Genomic DNA, 20337 nt, shown 5'->3' with positions numbered 1-20337 from the left:
AGAAGTGGTCCACTTGAATTGTGAATGACCAACTACAAATGCTATCCAGATTTAGGTTTTATGCAGTATCATTCAGACAATGTAGGCAAATACCAAAGCATATTTTTTAATCAAGGAATGTGTGATTTATTCCCTGCTGTAAGTGTTAGAATTTTTCTGAATAATTGTGTACTTGTGTTTACACCAGTTCCCATCAAGGACTTGTATAGCCTTTTCAAATGTTTTGCAAAAAAGACAAGGTTTATTTTTACACTAGTACTTGAATTAGCGAGATCTTTTCCTTGTGGATGCGCAAGTGATAATTGTTTCTATTTCGATGAGAATGTGACTTATTACTAAGGCACTCGATACTGATCAACCCATCAAATTTCTTCCTCTGGCAGGTTGTGTAGTTTGCTTTGTAGCTGGTGTTTGTTCATCCATGAGAAACCACAACAGGGCAACAACAAACGTACATTTGCCAGTATACAGAATATTGTGTGTGTAATCGGTAATGGTGTACATACTATTATCTTTCTTTTTAGAGAGCAATGAAGAGCTGTTTCATCGTTATAACTTTGCCACTTGCGGTAATGACCATCTGGTGAAACTTTGGGAGCTACTTGTGGGAAAGAAAGAAAAACACCACACCAAAACTCCTCTACAGCTTAAAAGTGTTGTGTCAATGGAGGGACACTCTTCAGCTGTTACATGTGTCAGGTTTTCACCCAGTGGCTCATACATTGCATCTGCAGGAATTGACAAGATATGTTGTATCTGGGATGTAAGTGATGGATTTCCTTGCCATAATTAAAACTCACATTATAAAATTAGAACTTTAATAAATATAATAATCAGCACTCTTTGAATTTAGTCTTAATCTGTAACTTGTGAAGGTATCTGGTAGAATTTTCGTTTTCTTTTGAGCTTTTATTTTAATTTTAATCTTCTGTATAATACCATCTCCACATGAAATCTGAGCTGTAGTGTTGTTGCCAAACTGTGCACAGCAGTTGCATTACAGTGAGAGTTAAAATTTTTCTTTCCATCCATTTTTATTTCCATATTCGTCTTATGCTGTCATAATTTTTTTATTTTCTTATAAATACGCACATTTTACAGAATGTATGTATCAATTCCATTTCATTACTCTTTCACAAAGTTGTAGAATACAACTGCTAGATGACTCTGTGAAATGAGTGTTGCATATGATACATAACCCTAACAGCAAGCAGTATCTTGCAACATGTCATGTTAATACAAAATTACAAATAATACTAAAACACACATCAGTTTATTTAAAATAAAGGGTAGAGTAGTAACTTAGCCATGTGCAAATGAAAAAAAAAGGGTTGATATTTTTGGTAGAATAAGCAGTGTGAAAAGGATTGAAAGGAATTGAAGTAAAAATGTGGAATAATTAAATTTCAGCAAGAAAATAGAGTGAAACTGCTATTGCGTCAATGCAGTTATGTATGCTTCTGGATATTTGTTTTCTTGTTTGCATCACTGTTGTTGTGCAAGTCTCATTGCAGACGAGGATTCTCTGCATTCACTTGTTCCTAACCACACTGAAACGAAAAAATTGTGCTGTCCATTTATTTAGTTCGCATAAGACAGAGCATCAGATATTATATGACAACTTTGTTGATCAATATGCCTATCCAGTATACAGCTGTCGTGGGTAAATAAGTGAAATTTATTTTAATGCAGAGTTTTTTACAATTTTTAAAATTTGATAACTTCCTTGAACATCAAAACAACATTCTGTGCAAGTTTGATGAAACTGCATTTATGGCATTCAGTGGAGTGTACTTGCATGCATCTTCACCAAATGCGAATACACAATTAACCATAGTCCAACATACTAAATATTTTTTTGTAGACTCACACATTCTAACCCAGTCAGAAGTGGCTATTGACCGAAGTACAGGTTAATATTCATTCATATCTTTGCTTCAAGAACCCCATATACTCCATTCATTCCAGTCATACAAAGGACTGTTGTTTTGCTGTACTTTTGAGAGGCACTTATTTGAATTTATGGTCAACTGCTCCCTAGCACAATATGGTACATTGTTGTATGTTTATTCCCATTTTTAAAAAAAGTTAAATTTGTTAATTTTATCTTCACAATGTGGTTTATTGCCATGAATTTTTTTCTTAACACAATATTTTCTTTGTTACTGACAACTATAGCTTGAGGGAAGGTATCTGTTACATGTACATCTGTGTAAGCACCCTCTATAGCGGCCACACGAACCAGATGCCTCACCATGAATTAAATGCTCCGAACTTCAGTCCACATTCTGGGGAGAAACATAATTAAACTCTCTAATAAGTCTAATGAGAGTATGTTTAAAATAAAAATCTGTATTAAGTTGATAAAAAGGAGAGTCCAGCCTGGAAAAGGAATAGAAAGGTCACTCACTATATTCTTGAGGCATTAAGTGGTCAGTGGACACACAAACCAGACTGAAAATTTTGCTAAGCATCTTCATAGCTAACTGATACACAACATGTTCAAAATGACACACACATACATAAGGGTACTAGTGTCCCATTATACTTGTGCTGCAGTTTGACTGAGGTGAGGGGCTTGTATTGGGTGGAGTGGGTGGGAGGGGAAGAGAGGGAAGTGTGACTTGAGGGCTGAGAGGGAGAGGCAGCAAAGCAAAGGAATAGGAATGTGGCACTGGTGAGGCATGGGAGGTTGCATGTGGCATATAGTGAAGTGGAAGAGTGCATTTTGAAAGGGAGAAGGAGACTGCAGAGAGGGGAGAGAGTGAGTGTAAAATGAGTGAAATGAGGGACGTGGGAATGGCAGTGGAGGTGGGGGTGGGATGGGCTAGCAGAGATTGAGGATAAGAGAATTGTGGTATTCGAGGAAGTGTTGTAAGGTTTATTCCTATCTAAATACCTCACAGAAGCTGTGTTTTGGGGTGGAGTGGAGGATATCCAGATGGCACAGGTTTTGAAGCAGCCATTGAAGTCCAGCATGTTCTTAGTAATGTCTTCTTCTGCTGGTTGGCCATTCCTGCTGTTACACACAGTTTGGCAATAGCCATGCATTTGGGTGGGCAGTGGGTTGTTGGTTGTATCTGCATGAAAGATTGTGCGAAAGTTTAAGCAGTGGTGGTTTATTGACATGACTGCTTTTAGGTGGTAGTGCCCGTGATAGAGTAGGGGATGCCTGTTCTAGCACTGGAATAGGATGTGCTATGTGAGTGCACAGGACAGGTCTTGCACCTTGGTCTTGTACAGGTATATGATTCATGTGGCAATGTGTTGGGAGTACACCACAGATATGGTTTTTTTTCCCTACTTGAAACAGTTGTGGGTATCTACTGACATGTCCGATGATCTCGTGTCATAGACACTGGTAGAATAAAAATAAACAAACAAAATCAGTGATGTAATAATATTTCAGTGCACTTATTTTTAACTGAAAGACGTCTTTCTGTTTCGATATTGCTGTTCAATAAATGTATGTTGTCTCCATTGTGTTTTTAAAATCATTTTCGTGTGAAGAAAGACTTTGAAAACACTAATAAGATCATAGGCATCTAGAAAATTTCACAGAATTTGTCAGGATTTTTCAGTAAAATGTTTTGCAATAGTAGTCCACTATCTTATAGGTAATATAAGAGGGCATACCTTGTATCAGTACATGGAGTATAAATGCATACAGCTGCTGTTGCTGACAGCATCAAGCAGAACTAAACACTTAATGCCAGACATGTCTTAAAGACAATTTTGACTGTGAATGTATATGCGTGTTGTCATGCTGTTAGTAATAACTGTTGATATGGTTAATACTTCGTGATTACACTGCTGTATGTGTAAATTGTTGTTTTTGGTCTCTGAAGAAAGCATGACCAGTCAAAGGCTTGTGCCTATGTGAACATTTGAAAATGGCTTCACAACTTAAACTGTTCAGCAGTGCAAATGGAAAAAGGATATAGAGTGAAACCTGAAACCCCATTTTTACACTTTTCAAGGGACTTAAAAAAAAAAACTGGTGTAAAATGTGGGAAATAGTGTTGTAAGGTGCAAAAGTTACGTATAGGATACCGCCCTCCACTCAGTGTATGATATATGTACATAACAAGCATCAAAAGATTTGTCAGGGACTTGTTTATTATCTAATGAAGATTTATTATTGAATAAAAACTGCTGATGTAACTGGAACTGATAACTGTTTGGGAAGTAGGAACGTTTTGACTCAATTTCGTATGTCATAATCAATGTTTTTGAAAGCCCGCAGCAGTCATTCATTATTTAAATAATGAAATACTGCACTAGTTACATATTTTTTCATGCTTAGCATGACACTTTTTGAGAATTTTTTCTCATTGTCAAGTGCAAGTATGTAGATAAGTATTTTGTATGGTGTTTGAATATGTGCTATTCTGCATCTCTTGCACTGTAGTTGTCTTTTTGAGGTTATTAGGTTCTGTACCTCATCGGCTATGTAGAACACACACACACACACACACACACACACACACACACACACACATTGTTTTTTGTGTAACATTACTATAATACGTATGTAAATGCTGCATTTGACAATGAGAATAAATTTGAGCAATGCGAAGTGAATGACAGCATCAACTAGTGCTCCAAATGGCCATACGCCGAAACACGCTAAATATGGTTCGACAAAGGTCTCATGATGTTCACAACAATTATGAAATTGCATTTGCGCAGTAGAGGCATTTCGGAAATGGTTGTGATTGGTCAGGATATCTTCATTCAAATGAACCTAGTTACTCACATGCCATCAGCCACCATGCCAAGTAGAGCTTGGTAGCGGCGGGAGATACGACACGAATTGTTCCAACTTTTACACATTTACCAGTTCAAATCCGCTGAGTAGAGTGCCCTGGTGTCAAGAAACTTAACCACGTAATATTTGTAAACACTACTGTGCAGCCAACATCATGCCAGCATCATTTTTTCTCTACAAACATTTTTTCGTAATGCGTAAATCGTGGGAAAATTATAAATATGTTGACACAAAGCAGAGTGCAAATTAACATTGTTAGCACAGAAAACTTGATGAGACCGATAAAAAAATGTTGTAAACGGTAGGAAAACGTTAATTATGGGAACGTAGAAGTGGGGTTATGCTGTAAAGAAATTTTACAGTCTGAAAAAATGTTATCATGTAAACATTTTTGTGCTGTGATTTTTCTTTTTTTTAAAAAAAACCTCCATGATGTGGGTCTCACCTAGAATGATCGTGTTGTCAGTGGTTCATTAAACTGTAACAATGCTTTCCTTCCAACTATACTGATTGGATGAAATGATTTCAGACTTTCACTATGTAGCCACTGTCCTCTAATGTATGCATTTATTCTTTATTGTGGGGTCCAAATAAGTTTGTACTGTATATGGTAACACATGGGTTTATTTGTGTAACTGTGTACATAGTAGCAGGGCTGGATTGATGGTTAGGTGCAGACCAGTATTCTTACTGCAGTTAATCTCCCATATTGCCTGGTAAATCCATATTCTGATGTTACCAGTTCCTTGGTGTGGCAGTGTGGAGCCCTAAGACTGCCACACTTACTCCTCCTACAACGGAAAAAAAGGTAATTGTTAGTTTACAAAAATACCTGTGAGTCCAGGTAGAATTGAACTTTTCTGTATTGCATCATCACAGTATCATCCTCTTCTCTTGACTTTGAAACAGCACAGTGCTTGTGTATAGGTGTGTGGCAGCCACAGTCTGAGTTTGTGGAGATGGGGATGGGACAGAGGCCCATCCAGTAGTGGCTGACAATTCAGCAACATCTTCGGCAGTCGGGTATGTCGATCTATGACTGACAGACACGAGTTTCTTTTCCTCAGGAGAGTCAGTGTCATGTCACCATTTTACAAATGGGTAGGGGCTGTTTTAAAATGCTCAAAATTTTACGTAGCAGGCCTCAGCACAAAAAGGGATTGCAACTCTTCCATCTTCCACACCATTAGAAGCTGCATAATATGGTTTGGTGTCATTCTTCTGAGGTGATTGTCATGCAGTTGCACCATGGTTGAAAACACCACTGCCTCCCAATGGTGACCTCAGCTGGATGTCACCCATTCCGGATATGTGAAACACAATGTCTATTTCAAAGTAACGATGCAGGTCACACCTCCCAGTGTCTGATCTTGTAGTATTAAAGCTTCTGGCCAACTCACAAACCTGTTGATCACTGATAACTGTCAGGCAGCTGTGGAAATTGTGACAAAAAGGTAATGGGCTGACAAGACCCACAGGTGTCACGAGCTTCTGAGTTGTGCCTGGATGTCACTTTGCACTGGTGACAGGGAACTCGCCACTGGATCCACGAGCAGCAGTCTTTCTTCATACGAGACCCTAGAAGCATTGTGCTTTGTGTTATCAGTACCCTAAAAGTGCATATGCTTGGATGACTTAATACGCGCAAGGTTGTGTGCTTAGTGACTAATATAAAAAAAATTTTATAATACAGGGAGCATCATATAAGTCCCAGTTGCTACAACTGAGAATAATTATGTACTCAATGCTGAGGAACCTTCCTTTAACCCGATGTATCAATGTTTGTGCCTCGATGATGGTCACTCTACCAAAATTGATTGTCAATGTTGCAGCATCATTTGATGGTTTTGTGATGCTGCTCTTTAAGTATATTGAAGATGTACAGCACTGTTAACCAAAAATAAATGTTGGTCTGTCAAGAGATAGCTTCGTGTTACTTCAACAAAAATCTGTCCAACTGCAAGATTGAGATTATGTAAAAATTCTCCACTTTTATTGTTGTACCTCTCTTCTTGGAAATGACTTGTCTGAAAGTACAAACATAACTGAGAATTTTCCAAGAAAGGAGTTATTTAACAGTGGTCTTAAGTTTTCATAACTTTTGTTTATGTCATACATTCTATTTTTTTCTGCTCTACTGGTGCTGCTTTGCCTGTATGGTGTTTGATTATTTCTAAATTCTTTTTTATGAATTTATCATTAATCCACACACATGGTTAATTAATATGTATTTGTTTTTGCACTGATGTACCTGTTTTTTATTCTGCTGCATGTGTTTTGAGTTTGGTTTTTGTGCCCACCCATCTACAAGTTACAATGTATTGTGGCATAAAGCGTAAGTGCATAAAATGATCGTAAATACAGTGAAACCTCTATATAACGTTTTTCAAGGGACCACAAATTCTGAACACTGTATAGAGGAAAACACTATAAAGAGGAAGGCTTCCAAATAATAATTATAGGGCATTAATGAAGATCAGGATACCACTAATCAGCTTTGACAAATGTTGCCATAGATGACATTTTTAATTTTCACAACATATGATATTCATTGCAAATGATCAATGTATCAACTGATTAGTTTTTTAAATTAAAACATGGGGCTTGGTAGGTGGATGGGTGAAAGTAAGTGGATCAGTTTGTACGGTAAAAAGTTATAACAGATTCTTAAGATTGACATCATTGTCCAAAGCTGACAGGTGGTATCCCATTCTTCAGTTGACCCAATTATAGAATATGAGCCAAATTTTGTTTATGATATACTGAACATATTACATAAAAACACAGTAAATGGCACAGATTAAAAAAGAATTAGTTACAAAAAAATTACTTCAATAATTAAATTATGAAATGGAATTTAAATTTGCACAAAACTCTAGGAACCTAAGCAATCTGAAAATAACATACCTATGATTTTTTAAAATATTCAAGCAGGCTTGCTTGTTTTCTATTTCTCCTAGACTCTATGGCAATCATTTCTTGCTCCAAATGAGCAAATTGAACTACTGATCTGTCCTCAAGTCTATGGGCCATCATGTATCTCCTGAATGTTTCAAAGGCTTCAGCTACCTTAGTATATGAGGGCACAGGGTCATCTTCCTTGTCACTGTCACTTTCACTACCACTATTACTCTCCAAGCTTCTCTCTGCAGTCAGCTCCTCAATACTTTGTACTCCTGTGGTTGCCACGTTGTCATCCACAGCCACAAAGTCCTCAAAAGTGACAGAATCACTGCCTATTAATTGGTGAAACTCTTGCAAATCACTTGCAACTTCTTCCACAGGAGCTGCCATCTCATTCTCACAGAATCCCGCTTTTGTGAAACAGTTTTTAATAGTTTCAGCACTGACTTCCCTCCACGAGTACATAATTAAATTTATTGCCTATAAAATATTCAGCTTCAGTTGTGAGCTTTGCTGGCTTCCCAGTTTTCTTTGGTCCATCAAATTCAAGGCCTTTTTTTACAAGGGCTGTCCTATATTTAACCTTAAGGGCATGTATTATGCCCAAGTCCAAAGGTTGCAGACGGCTGGTGCAGTTGGGCGGCAGGAAAATTACTTTCACATTTCTCAGAAAGGGTACGTCTGGTGGATGTGCTGCACATCTATCCACAAACAGCAGTACTTTTCTTGCAGCACTCCCCATTTTGGCGTCAAATTCTCTGAGAAAACATAAAAATATTTCACTCGTCATCCATGTCTTGGCATTGTTTGTATATTTGCACGAAAACGTGGAAATGTTTTTGAAGCACCTCAGAATTTTTGGCTTCCCGATAACCAAAGGTTTCAGTTTTTCACTGCCATCGGCATTTGTACACAACAAAACGGTAAGACATTCCTTGCTCTTCTTACCGCCATGGCAATTTTCCCCACGGAAAGTAAATGTCTTATCCGGCATTAAATTGAAAAACATGCCGGTTTCGTCAGTGTTATAAATGTCATGCAGTTTTTAGCCCTGTATCAGATTAGGGAGAGTCTGCATCCACTGAGCTACAGTTGGTTCGTCCACACTTTTACTTTCTCCACATTCCGATTTGTACACAACACCATGACGCTGTCGAAATTTATCAATCCATCCATTGGATGCCTTAAAATTGTCCATTCCTAACTGCAGTGATATTTGAAGCGCCTTCTCCTTCAAAATAGTTCCGTTTATAGGAATGTTTGCAGCACGTGCTTGCTGAAACCAAGTTAATAAAACTTTCTCCATTTCATTGTAAGTCGATGGTTTCAAATGCATACGTTTGGAATTTCCACAATTCTCAAACCCTTCCATTATCGACGATCTGTTTTTCATAATAGTGTTGAGTGTTGAAGGGGCCAGTCCCAATTGCTTCGCTAGCTCCACGCGACTCACGCCAGGAGATGCCTCCACTTTTTTAATAATAGAAACCTTCTCTTCCAGAGAAATATTCTTCCACTTTTCACACATGTCCACTGATGAAAGCTTTAAAAAAATGTTATATCGAAGACACACACTTACTAGGCACACGAACTGTTTGCTGCTCAGCTCACACAACACGCTACGAATACAAAGCGTCGACTGAAATGGTGCCATAAAGATCGCAAGCAGAATGTGTGTCACATGTAACGTGACCGGGTTCTGCCGCTGACATATGAAATATGCTGAGCGCAGGCTTTCCGAGCCGGTGCAAACTGTGAATCCACAGAACGGAAAACGATGCGTCTACATCCAGTCACTTAAACATTATAAAGAGGTAAATAATTGACCAGGGTTCCAAAAATATGAGCGTTACATGGAGGGAGACGAAAATTTAATAGTCATGGGTGACTGGAATTCGAGTGTAGGAAAAGGGAGAGAAGGAAACATAGTAGGTGAATATGGATTGGGGGACAGAAATGAAAGAGGAAGCCGCCTGGTCGAATTTTGCACAGAGCACAACATAATCATAACTAACACTTGGTTTAAGAATCATGAAAGAAGGTTGTATACATGGAAGAACCCTGGAGATACTAAAAGGTATCAGATAGATTATATAATGGTAAGACAGAGATTTAGGAACCAGGTTTTAAATTGTAAGACATTTCCAGGGGCAGATGTGGACTCTGACCACAATCTATTGGTTATGACCTGTAGATTAAAACTGAAGAAACTGCAAAAAGGTGGGAATTTAAGGAGATGGGACCTGGATAAACTAAAAGAACCAGAGGTTGTACAGAGATTCAGGGAGAGCATAAGGGAGCAATTGACAGGAATGGGGGAAATAAATACAGTAGAAGAAGAATGGGTAGCTTTGAGGGATGAAGTAGTGAAGGCAGCAGAGGATCAAGTAGGTAAAAAGACGAGGGCTAGTAGAAATCCTTGGGTAACAGAAGAAATATTGAATTTAATCGATGAAAGGAGAAAATATAAAAATGCAGTAAGTGAAACAGGCAAAAAGGAATACAAACGTCTCGAAAATTAGATCGACAGGAAGTGCAAAATGGCTAAGCAGGTATGGCTAGAGGACAAATGTAATGATGTAGAGGTCTATCTCACTAGGGGTAAGATAGATACCGCCTACAGGAAAATTAAAGAGACCTTTGGAGATAAGAGAACGACTTGTATGAATATCAAGAGCTCAGATGGAAACCCAGTTCTAAGCAAAGAAGGGAAAGCAGAAAGGTGGAAGGAGTATATAGAGGGTCTATACAAGGGCGATGTACTTGAGGACAATATTATGGAAATGGAAGAGGATGTAGATGAAGATGAAATGGGAGATATGATACTGCGTGAAGAGTTTGACAGAGCACTGAAAGACCTGAGTCGAAACAAGGCCCCCGGAGTAGACAATATTCCATTGAAACTACTGACGGCCGTGGGAGAGCCAGTCCTGACAAAACTCTACCATCTGGTGAGCAAGATGTATGAAACAGGCGAAATACCCTCAGACTTCAAGAAGAATATAATAATTTCAATCCCAAAGAAAGCAGGTGTTGACAGATGTGAAAATTACCGAACTATCAGTTTAATAAGTCACAGCTGCAAAATACTAACACGAATTCTTTACAGACGAATGGAAAAACTAGTAGAAGCCAACCTCGGGGAAGATCAGTTTGGATTCCGTAGAAACACTGGAACACGTGAGGCAATACTGACCTTACGACTTATCTTAGAAGAAAGATTAAGGAAAGGCAAACCTACGTTTCTAGCATTTGTAGACTTAGAGAAAGCTTTTGACAATGTTGACTGGAATACTCTCTTTCAAATTCTAAAGGTGGCAGGGGTAAAATACAGGGAGCGAAAGGCTATTTACAATTTGTACAGAAACCAGGTGGCAGTTATAAGAGTCGAGGGACATGAAAGGGAAGCAGTGGTTGGGAAGGGAGTAAGACAGGGTTGTAGCCTCTCCCCGATGTTGTTCAATCTGTATATTGAGCAAGCAGTAAAGGAAACAAAAGAAAAATTCGGAGTAGGTATTAAAATTCATGGAGAAGAAATAAAAACTTTGAGGTTCGCTGATGACATTGTAATTCTGACAGAGACAGCAAAGGACTTGGAAGAGCAGTTGAATGGAATGGACAGTGTCTTGAAAGGAGGATATAAGATGAACATCAACAAAAGCAAAACAAGGATAATGGAATGTAGTCTAATTAAGTCGGGTGATGCTGAGGGAATTAGATTAGGAAATGAGGCACTTAAAGTAGTAAAGGAGTTTTGCTATTTGGGGAGCAAAATAACTGATGATGGTCGAAGTAGAGAGGATATAAAATGTAGGCTGGCAATGGCAAGGAAAGCGTTTCTGAAGAAGAGAAATTTGTTAACATCCAGTATTGATTTAAGTGTCAGGAAGTCATTTCTGAAAGTATTCGTATGGAGTGTAGCCATGTATGGAAGTGAAACATGGACGATAAATAGTTTGGACAAGAAAAGAATAGAAGCTTTCGAAATGTGGTGCTACAGAAGAATGCTGAAGATTAGGTGGGTAGATCACATAACTAATGAGGAAGTATTGAATAGGATTGGGGAGAAGAGAAGTTTGTGGCACAACTTGACCAGAAGAAGGGATCGGTTGGTAGGACATGTTCTGAGGCATCAAGGGATCACCAATTTAGTATTGGAGGGCAGCGTGGAGGGTAAAAATCGTAGAGGGAGACCAAGAGATGAATACACTAAGCAGATTCAGAAGGATGTAGGTTGCAGTAGGTACTGGGAGATGAAAAAGCTTGCACAGGATAGAGTAGCATGGAGAGCTGCATCAAACCAGTCTCAGGACTGAAGACCACAAGAACAACAACATGGAGGAAACTGTAATGTAGAGGAAACGCAGTAAAGAGGAAAATTTAACATTGTTTATATGGGCTTTTAGTCGGGACCGAAAAAAATGGATGTAACATAGAGGAAATCATTATATGGAGGAATGTTATAAAGAGGTTTCACTGTATAGGTAATCATATGGTGATTTGTAAGGACATAATAAAGCTGACATTTCACAGTAACAAGCCATCACATTGTTTCATAAGATTTGCAGATACTTTTCACCCTCAATCCAACCATCCCTAGAGTGTTGAGAAGCATTGGATCTAATTATCTGATTGCCAAATTGTCACTCATAGTAATATTTCTTTAATTAAATAAAAAACTTTTGCTGTGGTAATAGATACTCCCTTCAGTGTTTTTGTTCACTGTTTATAAACATTCTAACCACACCTCAGTTTTATAAGGCTTACCTAGACATATCGGGCACTGACTAGGTGGACTCTTATCTCCCTAGCTGCTTATTTTACCGAGATGTATCCTTCAAAATTTTTTCTTCATCCTCCCAGTAGGAAGGGTGGGTAGGTCCCAGCACTTGATTGAATGCAATGACTTGTGTAGCCAGTCCTCTGGATTCAGGACTTATTCAGAGTGCTGCTATTTACAGTAACAGAACATGTGCTGCTGGCCAGAATGTGTTTTTAATAGTCTAGCAGAAAGGGAGTAGTTTTGAGAAGGTTTCACCCTCCTATATCCACAAGTGCTTAGAAGGAATCTGTGGCTCTTTAAAGTCAGTCGAGTGCTTGAGCAATGGGACACTGTTAGTTGAAACTTCTAATTCCCAGCAAGCAGCTAACCTCCAAAAAGCTAGATGCCTCAGGGACATACAATAGAAACAAAACTGCACAACACCTGGAACTACAACAATGGTGTTGTGACTTGCAGGGATCTACTTGACATTCCCAGAGAAGAACTGAAAAATGAACGCATTTTTGATGTGCAAAACGTGATGAAAAGGGTGAATGGTGGTATAGTGATATTGGACTCCTTTATACTTACTTCGGACAGCACAAAACTTCCTAAGCACGTGGCCTTATTTCCCCACCCTAATGCACTGTTTTAAGTGCCAGCACTTTGGCCACACCACTGTTGGATGTAAGGGAGAAGCCACTTGTGGCAAATAGGGTAAGGCTGCCCAAGAAGGAGTTGGATGTTCATCTCTTGCTACATGTATAAACTGCTCTGAGCCTCGGCCAGCTTGGTAAAAAGTCCACTTTAATTTCATTGGTCCTTTTTTAGAAACTTTCTGGTTATTGCTTTTTCTTGTTTTCATTATGTTATTCATTGTCCATCTGCGATAGCAGGCGTGACTGTCAAGGCCCTGTCATAGATATTTTTGATAGGAGAACTCTTGCACCTTGAGTTTGGACAATAGTCCTCAGTTTGTGGCACAGTCTTTCAAGGACTTTTGTACACACAATAGCATTCACCACATCATGGTGTCTCCCTTCCATCTGAAGTCAAGTGGCAAGGCAAAATGGCTTGTCCAAACATCAGCCTGTGTCAGGGCATTTGGACAGTACGCTGAATGGATTCTAGCTGACATCCATCCACAGCTAGTACGGTCACTGAATTATCACAGTTCACACCAAATATCAACTTGTGGCTTGCCACTGAAAACAGTTCAGTCCCAGGATGATTTCAGGCCCCCCACTCTGGCTGCGGGCCCGATGCCTTGTTCTTCATCGGCCCTGGCAACTCTGGGAATCAAACAGGCCTGGTCATACCCACCTAACCCAGTGGTTGGGGCTTCACCGGCACCGACTTGCTTCCTGCAGCAGGTGCCACCATCAGTGAGGCTGGAAGCCAGGTTTCTATCACCAGAGCATCTCCTCTCCAGTCCGTTGTCATCGCTGCCCATGTCAGCGCCCCTCGACATGTCCTCTGACATCCAGATGGCTCCTGCCCCATTGCCGGTTGTGTCCGCTGGTCGCACCAAGGCCCACAGGCAGCAGGCATATCCTCAGCCCACTCGCTTTCACATTTGTACATGATGGTCCAAGTGTATCAAGAACTTCTCACACCTTTGGCTGTCGACTGATGCTATGGACATCTCTTCAGTCACAGCATAGTGAACAGCGACACCTAGTCTTTGCCCCCTCCCATCCCCCCCCCCCCCCCCACCCCCCTACCATCCTCCTCCTCTGCAGGGGAGGGAGAGTGATATAACTCTCTGGGTACTACAGTACTACATCTACTTCCCCAGAGCAGATGTAAATTGGGCCATTACGCGAAGTGCAGTGCGCACTGACATTCACACGGTCCACCTTCAAGTATCCGAGGCAGTTCCAGGGGCAGCCTAGTCACCAAGCACCATCACCAGTTCTGCTGCGCATGCACAGTACTACACCAGTGGCACCTGATGTTGATAGCATCTTTATAAGGGCATGCACAACCCTTCAGTCCCTCAGTCGTTAAATGTGCTAGAGACTTGTAAACTACTTTCATTGTATTCTTGTTGATGTCATTCTGTGACCTAATAAATTGTATCCATTTTATGGCTTTGTGTTCGTTGTTAGAACAGAAACATTGGCACTAAATGAAAACTCTGGCAAATGCAAAGCGATTAAGAATACAAGAGGAATTAGAAATTCAAAATGACATAACATGCCGCAGCAGTACATCCTGATCGTCACATCCAGCTATTAAGTAGCTATGCAAATAACATATTATTGTCAGCCAGTTGTAAATAGTTCTGTGTGAATCACTATACCTTAGATGTTAGAGGACATCATGTAAATGAACTGTTCTGATGTGGCTGAATAAGATAACAACAGTGATACATGTGTCTATGTTGTTGTTGTGGTCTTCAGTCCTGAGACTGGTTTGATGCAGCTCTCCATGCTACTCTATCCTGTGCAAGCTTTTTCATCTCCCAGTACCTACTGCAACCTACATCCTTCTGAATCTGCTTAGTGTATTCATCTCTTGGTCTCCCTCTACGATTTTTACCCTCCACGCTGCCCTCCAATACTAAATTGGTGATCCCTTGATGCCTCAGAACATGTCCTACCAACCGATCCCTTCTTCTGGTCAAGTTGTGCCACAAACTTCTCTTCTCCCCAATCCTATTCAATACTTCCTCATTAGTTATGTGATCTACCCACCTAATCTTCAGCATTCTTCTGTAGCACCACATTTCGAAAGCTTCTATTCTTTTCTTGTCCAAACTATTTATCATCCATGTTTCACTTCCATACATGGCTACACTCCATACGAATACTTTCAGAAATGACTTCCTGACACTTAAATCAATACTGGATGTTAACAAATTTCTCTTCTTCAGAAACGCTTTCCTTGCCATTGCCAGCCTACATTTTATATCCTCTCTACTTCGACCATCATCAGTTATTTTGCTCCCCAAATTGCAAAACTCCTTTACCACTTTAAGTGTCTCATTTCCCAATCTAATTCCCTCAGCATCACCCGACTTAATTAGACTACATTCCATTATCCTTGTTTTGCTTTTGTTGATGTTCATCTTATATCCTCCTTTCAAGACACTGTCCATTCCATTCAACTGCACTTCCAAGTCCTTTGCTGTCTCTGACAGAATTACAATGCAATTAACTAAAGAAACAAGATAAGCAGGAAATAAATCATTGAAGTAGTAAGGTGGAATGGTGCCATGAGCTGCTGATGGAGATCTCCCCTAGCTATCATCCAATGGTCAATTGTGCAGCCACAGATCAAGAATTATCTCAACATTCTAGCAGTGATAAGGGTATTATAACACTGATGAATTAATTCAGCGATTGGACTGTATGTGATAGATTCGTGCTCCTTTAGAAGAGTAATTCTTTGCCAGTACACCATGGAAGTAATTTTCCACCATGAGCATGTGAATGAAGATATTGACACAAGATATCGTAGTAGACCATATTTGTGTAGGATCTTTAGGTCGGAGTTATGATAAAACACAGAGAAAATAATTTAGGAGTAGAGGAAACAACTCACTACATAGTATGAGCATTGAGTCATCAACAGGCACACAAAAAATAATGAAAACTTTACCACTTTCAGACGAGTCTTTCAAGAAGCTAGAGTAAGCATGCATGCATGCGTGGGCAAACACACGCACACTTGCGTGTGCCCTTACACACACACACACACACACACACACACACACACACACACACAAAAGACCACTGTGCAGCTACAGTGTGCCTGCCGACAAATCAATATTTCTATTATTTGGTGAGTTGTCTCCTTTACTCCTAAATTATTTACAGTCTGCTCAAACTGTCCTTACCGTAACAGACTGAGCAAGTTAGATTTCAACATCTCTGTGGTAGCAACATCATTTGAGATGAAGCATTAGCCCTGCTGGACAAGAATGGAGAAGGGAATGAAGAAACCATACTGGCATTTGCTTGGAAAAGAAACACAACTAATGTGAAGCACAAGAAAGGTAGTGTGTGCCATGTTCCAACATGTGTTCTGGTGCATTATACCAGCTAAGTGGCAGAAACAGTCATTGAATATTGTCAGGATTCCAGCTTCTGAGACTTGTAAATGATTTGAACATTAAATGCTGCCTTAAGGAAGCTGTAGCTCTTCTGCTTCCCTCTAGGGGAAAAACCCCATCTTGGGTCTCCCGCCATATTGTGACAAAACATGTCTGACTTATAGTTGCATACAATATTCATACTTGTGCATACCACAACAAATATAATTCCTTAAAAGTGCTGCACATTTGGAAAAACTGTTGACTGAACATGTGTCATGATTCAGCAGTTAACCGTTTAGTGCTCCATGACAGTCAGTATCAGTGAACTGTAGATCCAGACAGGTGAAGCCTGGTTACATGCTATTAATATGTTTGCATTGGCTTTTATCTTGGAATGTTTGTGTTACTCCTAATCATGTAGGCATACATTAAATGCATTTTTGATAATTCTTTTGTGGTTTTGTAACTGCCACTGCCCTGGGGAGGCATTTACATAAATAAATTATGTTACTTAACTCTGTCTTTAAAAAGAAGTGTTGTTTTTTCATTATTGAATTTCTTGAATTTTTCAACATCAGGTAAGTGTTTCACTTGTAAAGATTAGAGGTTCATCAAAAGGACAGGCACAAGCTTATGAGAAGACAAGAAATTATTTAGGGAATATAAATATTGACCAACTTAAACTGTTAATTGCTAATATCTGGCATTCATGTGCAACTTGTAGATTAATTTGTAGAAATGTAGATGAACTTAGAATGATTTATTCAAAAAACTTTAAAAACGCTGATATGACTGTGTGACTCACAACAATTTTTATTTTTCTTCTGCTACTGTTATGCAGCATACAACACACAATAAATCAGTATGTGGACATTGATTGTGTGTTGTATGCTGAACAAATATAACTACTGACTTAACGGTGACTACCTTAGATCCATAAGATGGATAAAATCTTTTCTTAAACTGTTTCTTCTTGGTATGCAGTATGTTTCAGTAATGTATGATCTTAGGGACTTCATATAAGTTACATGTCATCTCATGCTATGGCAATTGTGCAACAAGACCGGGGTGTTGCAGAAGAGAAAGTGTTTTAGGTTTGTTGCAGACCCACTAATGCTACAAATTGTGCACGACAGTGCGCAAGTGAAATTGTGTGGCTGCTTAAAATATTCTCCAAAGTTGAAGTACATGGGACACTATGACTTTTGTGGGCAAAACATCTAAATTCAGGGTTGCTACAAGTTCTGGAAATCAGGAATATCAGGGAATTTCAAACGCATCAGGGAAGTATCAGAGGGGGGGGGGGGGGGGGGTAGACTGAAAAAATCTCATATTTTTTTGTCTCTGTAGCATGAAATTGTTTGTTTACTTAAATGTCATGCTTCGTCACTGGCTTGGCACAGCTGAGTACATGCATCACTTTCAGACACTCTCATTCTTACTGCTTCTCCGCTTCCCACCCCTCCCCTCCCCTCAGCTTGAGGTCAGTGCTGCCATCACTACTTGCTGCTAGCCTAGCAGCTGCCGATGAGAGGCAGGGCGGCATGAGTAGTAGTTTGTTTGGATGTGATTATCAGAGCTTACCGACGCAGTGGCCAGAGACAGTGGTCATGTGTGCTTGAGTTGTGTCTGAGTGATTGTGTGAGTGCACTCGTTTTCTGACAAAGGCTATGGCCAAAAATGTAGTTGTGAGAGTGTGATTGTCTTTTCTATGTGTCTGTGTGGGGCTCAGCGATCATCTTTACGGTGAGTTGCTACCTATCCTCATTAGTATTTACGCAAGTAATCTGTTGTGTGGGTGATCACCGCAGTCTCATTTCATCGACATAGTGTCTGTGATACGTGAATAGCTGGCCACATGAGTGGACTTCCATGACGGGCCAAAACTTCAGGCCATTTCTGTGAGTATCTTGGATTGGACCTGCCAATCTGAAGCCCATACTTTCCCACTAATGTGTGGGCCCTGCCTGTCGGATCTAGTCTCACCGATCTTCCCACAGGCTGGGTCTGTCTGTGTGTGATGTAATGCGGCAGAGTTTCATAGTTTATCCATGGACCCAGGACTGTGGTGCTTCTCGGCAGGGCAGAGGCCACAAACGATGGATTTCAGGAACTGTGACTGTCTCACCGGAAGTAAATTGTATAGTGCGGTGTTTTATAGACATTTTATTTATTCTAGTACATTTTGGCACTTTGAAAATAGTTAATACTGGTATATTAGGAAGTATGGATGATAAGAAGAAGAAAATTGTGGCAGTCACTGGCAGTTTGTACACTATGTACTGATGTGTTTCTTGAAAGAAAAAGCCCATAATACCTGTAGGATAATAGACATAACACAGTGGGCAATAACCGACAGTAACAAACATAGTAGAACCAACATTTTATTCGTGGTCACGTACAGTGTTGGTTTACATAACTCTTCCCACCTTATACATTTCTTTCAAGAGGCCTACTTTTTTCTGAACTTGTTTCTGAAAACAGTGAAGGTATTTTAAATCTGTCTTGTGACTCCAACAAAATGCGTATTTTTGTAACCAAATGTGTTCTGCTTTATTGAAATAAAATAACATGTGTTCTTAATGAAACATATATACCATTTGGCTTGCTTTCTCCATGTAAAAGCAGTTCATTAGACAAGATGTTGATGTTAGTACTTAAGATTTTTGCTCACACATTTAGAAATACATAAGCCCTTACTTTTTTTGTCAACTTATGTCTTTACTTACCCTTGAGACCTCAAAATTTGTCAGGGAAAAATGCTAAAACTTGTCTGGAAATCAGGGAAATATCAGGGAATTTCACTTGGGGAAACTTTTGGCAACCCTGAAATTGCACACAGATTCACCATGAAATATTGGTGCTATATATCCCAAATGCCCATCCATAATGAAACAGTGCCAACGATTTGACCAAGGCCACACAGATGTGAGTGATACCGATCAGGAAGGACCACAGATGACAGTGTCTAGGGAGTTAAGGAATTGGCTCGCAGCAATTGCAGAGTGACTATCGCGAATCTTGCTCAGCAGACACGCATCTCAATTTGCAGTGTTTATTCTGTGATCTGTGGTTATCTGCAGTATCAGAAATGGTGCTCACACTTGGTTCTGTAAACTCTGTCATCTGCACACAAGGTTTACAGTATTTGAGGACTTTTTGAGCTATACTCAGTGGAAGGCAATGATTTCCTAAGCTTCACCATTGTGGGCAATGGGACAGGTTTCCAGCATTTCACACCTACAACAAATGGAATGGTGATTCACCACCTCACTCCTATGGAAGAAATGCAAAATTGTGATATCAGCAGGGAAAGTCAGGGCCACTGTTTTCTTTGAATGTTAAGGAGTTGTGTACACAAAGTTTGTGCCAAAGGGCACAGCCACCAATGGTGATTTGTACTGTGCAACTGTGACATCACTACAAATTGGTATAAAGAACTAGAGGTGTGGAAAATTAAGCAAAGACATTGTCGTCCTCTACAGCAGTGCAACAACCCACATGGTGTGCACAACATGAGCTTTGCAACGACATTTTTGATGGGAGGTTTGGAAGCATCCACTGTACAGTCTAGATTTTGCACCATGTGATTTCTACCTTTTTAACAAGCTGAAAGCATATCAGTGAGAAACAGATTTTCCAATGATGAGGATGGTCACACAGTGGTTCTCAGATGGGTCCATGACCAAGCAGTGGAATTCTATCATCACAGAATTGAACGATTCATAGAACATTCCAATTGCTGTGTAAAGAAACTTGTTGATGTTGTTGAAACATAGTGTCATGTATCTGTGTCACATTAAAGTTTAGTGCAGCTTTCAAGAAAAGTTACTTGACCTGCTTTAATAATGTGTGACC

The 20337-nt window shown here is 39.7% G+C and overlaps 1 protein-coding gene across 1 annotated transcript in view; it reads left to right on the top strand.

The window, feature by feature from the left end:
- LOC124721998 (WD repeat, SAM and U-box domain-containing protein 1-like) overlaps positions 1 to 20337 on the top strand; it is a 227842-nt gene that overhangs the window by 62354 nt on the left and 145151 nt on the right. The window contains exon 6 of the mRNA XM_047247174.1: positions 525 to 763. Within this exon, the coding sequence (XP_047103130.1) occupies positions 525 to 763 (239 nt within the window). The remainder of the gene's footprint in view (positions 1 to 524; positions 764 to 20337) is intronic.

The sequence above is a fragment of the Schistocerca piceifrons genome, chromosome X (assembly GCF_021461385.2).
Source record: "Schistocerca piceifrons isolate TAMUIC-IGC-003096 chromosome X, iqSchPice1.1, whole genome shotgun sequence".
Lineage (NCBI taxonomy): Eukaryota > Metazoa > Arthropoda > Insecta > Orthoptera > Acrididae > Schistocerca > Schistocerca piceifrons.
The sequence above is the reverse complement of the archived record's forward strand: the minus strand, read 5'-3'. Positions and strand labels throughout refer to the sequence as shown.